Genomic DNA, 3,213 nt, shown 5'->3' with positions numbered 1-3,213 from the left:
TATCCCGTTTGATATAGCATACAAACAGACAGTGATTTTCCAGATTGCATTGCTGTATGCGTAATTATCCAATTGATATTTTTATTAATGCCAAAGCCGTATTAACAGCGTATGTGCGGTAATGTAGTTTAAAGTAAGTTGATACATATATTGACAAGACGCTGAACGAATTTTATTTTTAAACCAGCGGTCACTAATGGGTTGTTCATTTGTCAGCTATACATAAAAATAAAGTCCAAGAAATATAATGGGACATACGTGGTAACTCGTTTAAGCAAGCACGAGGTGAATGAATGACTGCGGTTGCACCACCACCACGCAAGAACAAGTATAAACTAAAACTGCATTCATATACTGCCATATGACTAATTATAACTAAAACCAATTGTATAAAACATGTCCTAATTTTTATATAGTAGGATGGGGGGAAGACGGGACATCTTTTAATTCTATTTTCTCGTTATTTGGTATAGTAAACAAAGAACACTCAAAGAATTATAAAACCGTAACCTTACGACTTCCATAGACCGTTGTTAATTGTTTAAAACACGAAGAGAGTGTTTAGGAATAATGTGCTGAAGGTGTCCCATCTTCCCCCACAGTACTATACATGTGAATAAAATAGTGTTGCCAGTTTTTATTTGTGTTCCCACACAGATGTATTCACAACAACCACCGCTGTGATGGAGACGACAACTGTGGCGATAATTCTGATGAGCAACACTGCCCAACTTTTAATTGCGATAACGGCAACACTATTCTTGAGGGTCGTTTATGTGACGGTGTGGACGGATGCGGAGACTCGTCAGACGAATGCAATTGCTCTGACTCCTTTTTCTGCGCCAACAACAGGCAAAAAATCGATTTTCTGTTTTTTTTTGTTGTGCAGTAAAGAGCTAACCACTAACCCATAACTATGCCAATTCATATATACCTCATTATATAACCACTAAAACTTAACTTCTAACCCCTATAACCAGTGGTTCTTAAACTTTGTTATATGCTTTACCATTTTAACAAAGATGCTTATCAGATTTACCCCCAATATATAACATGGTGCTCATTTATTAAAAAGCGTCAAGATTCAAAAGCTAATTACACCAGCTATATTTATGTAATGAATGCGCTAGCTTTTTTGCAACGAGTTGTTTAATGTATGTTAAAGTACCAGAATTGGCTTAATTTTTCTGTCCTGATGTGGATTTTGATTGGTAGCTCATTTACCCTCTAAATACGAGGAATTTGCGCCCAGGGGTAAATTTACCCCAGTTTAAGAAACGCTGCTCCAGACACTAACATTCTATGTTATAACCCCTAACTACCAACCTCTAACACTTTTCACAGCCTATACAATCAGTAACGTGCCAGATTCGCAAGCTGGCACGAGGTGTATAAAACAGAACACCCGTGTTATAACGACCTTCATTTTCCACGCGAGGATAAAGCAAACATATAGTAGGATGGGGGAAGATGGGACACCTTTAGCACAGAATATCTAAATATCCTGATTGTGTTTTAAACAATTAACAATGGTCTATGGGAGTCGTGAAGATACGGTTTCATAATTCTTTGAATTTTCTTTGTTTACTACTAAATAGGACGAGAAAATAGAATGAAAAGGTGTCCCATCCTCCCCCACCCTACTATACATATTCATTCAGGTGTACACTGAATCATTTTAAATGTGACGGCAGCGACAACTGTGGAGACGCAAGCGACGAATGCGAGTGCCCTAACACCTTCGTCTGTGGAAATGGAAGGTGTATACGGGATTACCTTGTTGGTGGGACCATAGTTTTGTTTATTTTTTTAATTGTTAACTTTGGTTCATTATTTCTAACTGGATATGGTTTTTTAAAGTGATATAATTTTGTTTATTTGTCAATTTTGGTTTTCTTTTTTAAACTTATATGGTTATGGTTTAAATATATAAATTTATGTTTTTTGTTGTTTTTTTTTGCGGTATATTTACAAGAATAATACCGTGTGTATAAAACGAGTATTTTTTAAATATATTTTTTTCTTGTCATTGCCTCCAAGTAAATTTTGTCTTTTTAAAAATATTTTTATTATTCGATGTTTTTTATTATTTTTTTTTTACAGGAAATGACGTGGACGACTGCTGGGATAACAGTGACGAAATAGTCCCGACGACGACCACACCCTACGTCACTATGACGTCATCGATTCGTGAAACGTCACAAGCAGTCAACGCTATCAAAACTATGACGTCACAGAAAATGAGGTCGTTTTACAAATGCAAGAATAACAAAACTATTTCGTCCGATCTTTTATGTAACGGAAATGACGATTGTGGTGACGTATCTGCTTCGGACGAATGCGAATGTACCGACACAATTTATTGTTTGACTTCAGGTTTGTACCTATAGAAACATATTCTGTAAATATAACTGGGCGGGGAAGACGGGACACCTTTAGCACAATATTCAAATATTCTAACTGTGTTTTAAGCACTTACCAACGGTCTATGGGTAATGTGAAGATACGGTTTTGTAATTCTTTGAATATTTTTTGTATACTACTAAATAGGACGAGAAAATAGAATAAAAGCTGTCCTATCTCCCCCCACCTTACTATACTATATGAAACAGAACACCCTTTATATTACTATACTGTCTTTCCGCCGCGCGAGAATAAAGCAAGTTATATTCAAATATGTCTAGGAAAATGTACAATCAATGCGTCAACGTGTGAGGAAAACACGAAAAAGTGCGACCTTGACTCCGAGTTCAGGTGTTCTAATGGCGATTGTTTACCGAAGAACGTTCTATGCGATAAAGTGGTGAACTGTTCCGACAAATCGGATGAGGTTGGTGAATATTCAGATACAAGGTGTTCGGAAAGTCACCGTTCTATTATTTTTATATAATACTGTGGGGGAAGATGGGACACCTTTAGTACATAATATCCGAATATCCTGATCATATTTTAAACAATTAACAAAGGTATATTGGGGTCTTTGGGATACGACTTAATAATTCTTTGAATGTTCTTTGTTTACTACCAAATGGGACGAGAAAATAGAATGAAAAGGTGTCCCATCTTCCCCCACCCCATTAAATATATTTATTACAGACGGGCTGCAGTTACACGTATTGTAGCAGCAACGGCATAGAAATCAGTGTTGACCAAATCTGCAACGGGGTGATGGATTGCCCGGATAACTCTGACGAATGCGAATGCGATGGAAAC

At 36.7% G+C, this 3,213-nt stretch overlaps 1 protein-coding gene across 1 annotated transcript in view; it reads left to right on the top strand.

Annotated features, from left to right (window-relative positions):
* The window catches only part of LOC101242269 (prolow-density lipoprotein receptor-related protein 1-like), an 8,646-nt gene that overhangs the window by 3,642 nt on the left and 1,791 nt on the right, over nucleotides 1-3,213 (top strand). Inside the window, exons 6-10 of the mRNA XM_018814196.2 lie at nucleotides 658-852; nucleotides 1,662-1,783; nucleotides 2,104-2,376; nucleotides 2,685-2,830; nucleotides 3,097-3,213. The exon at nucleotides 3,097-3,213 is cut by the window's right edge and continues 1 nt beyond it. Coding sequence (XP_018669741.1) covers nucleotides 658-852; nucleotides 1,662-1,783; nucleotides 2,104-2,376; nucleotides 2,685-2,830; nucleotides 3,097-3,213 — 853 coding nt within the window. The remainder of the gene's footprint in view (nucleotides 1-657; nucleotides 853-1,661; nucleotides 1,784-2,103; nucleotides 2,377-2,684; nucleotides 2,831-3,096) is intronic.

This window comes from Ciona intestinalis, chromosome 11 (genome assembly GCF_000224145.3).
Source record: "Ciona intestinalis chromosome 11, KH, whole genome shotgun sequence".
Lineage (NCBI taxonomy): Eukaryota > Metazoa > Chordata > Ascidiacea > Phlebobranchia > Cionidae > Ciona > Ciona intestinalis.
Note: the sequence above shows the minus strand (reverse complement) of the source record. Positions and strands in the feature narration are given on the sequence as shown.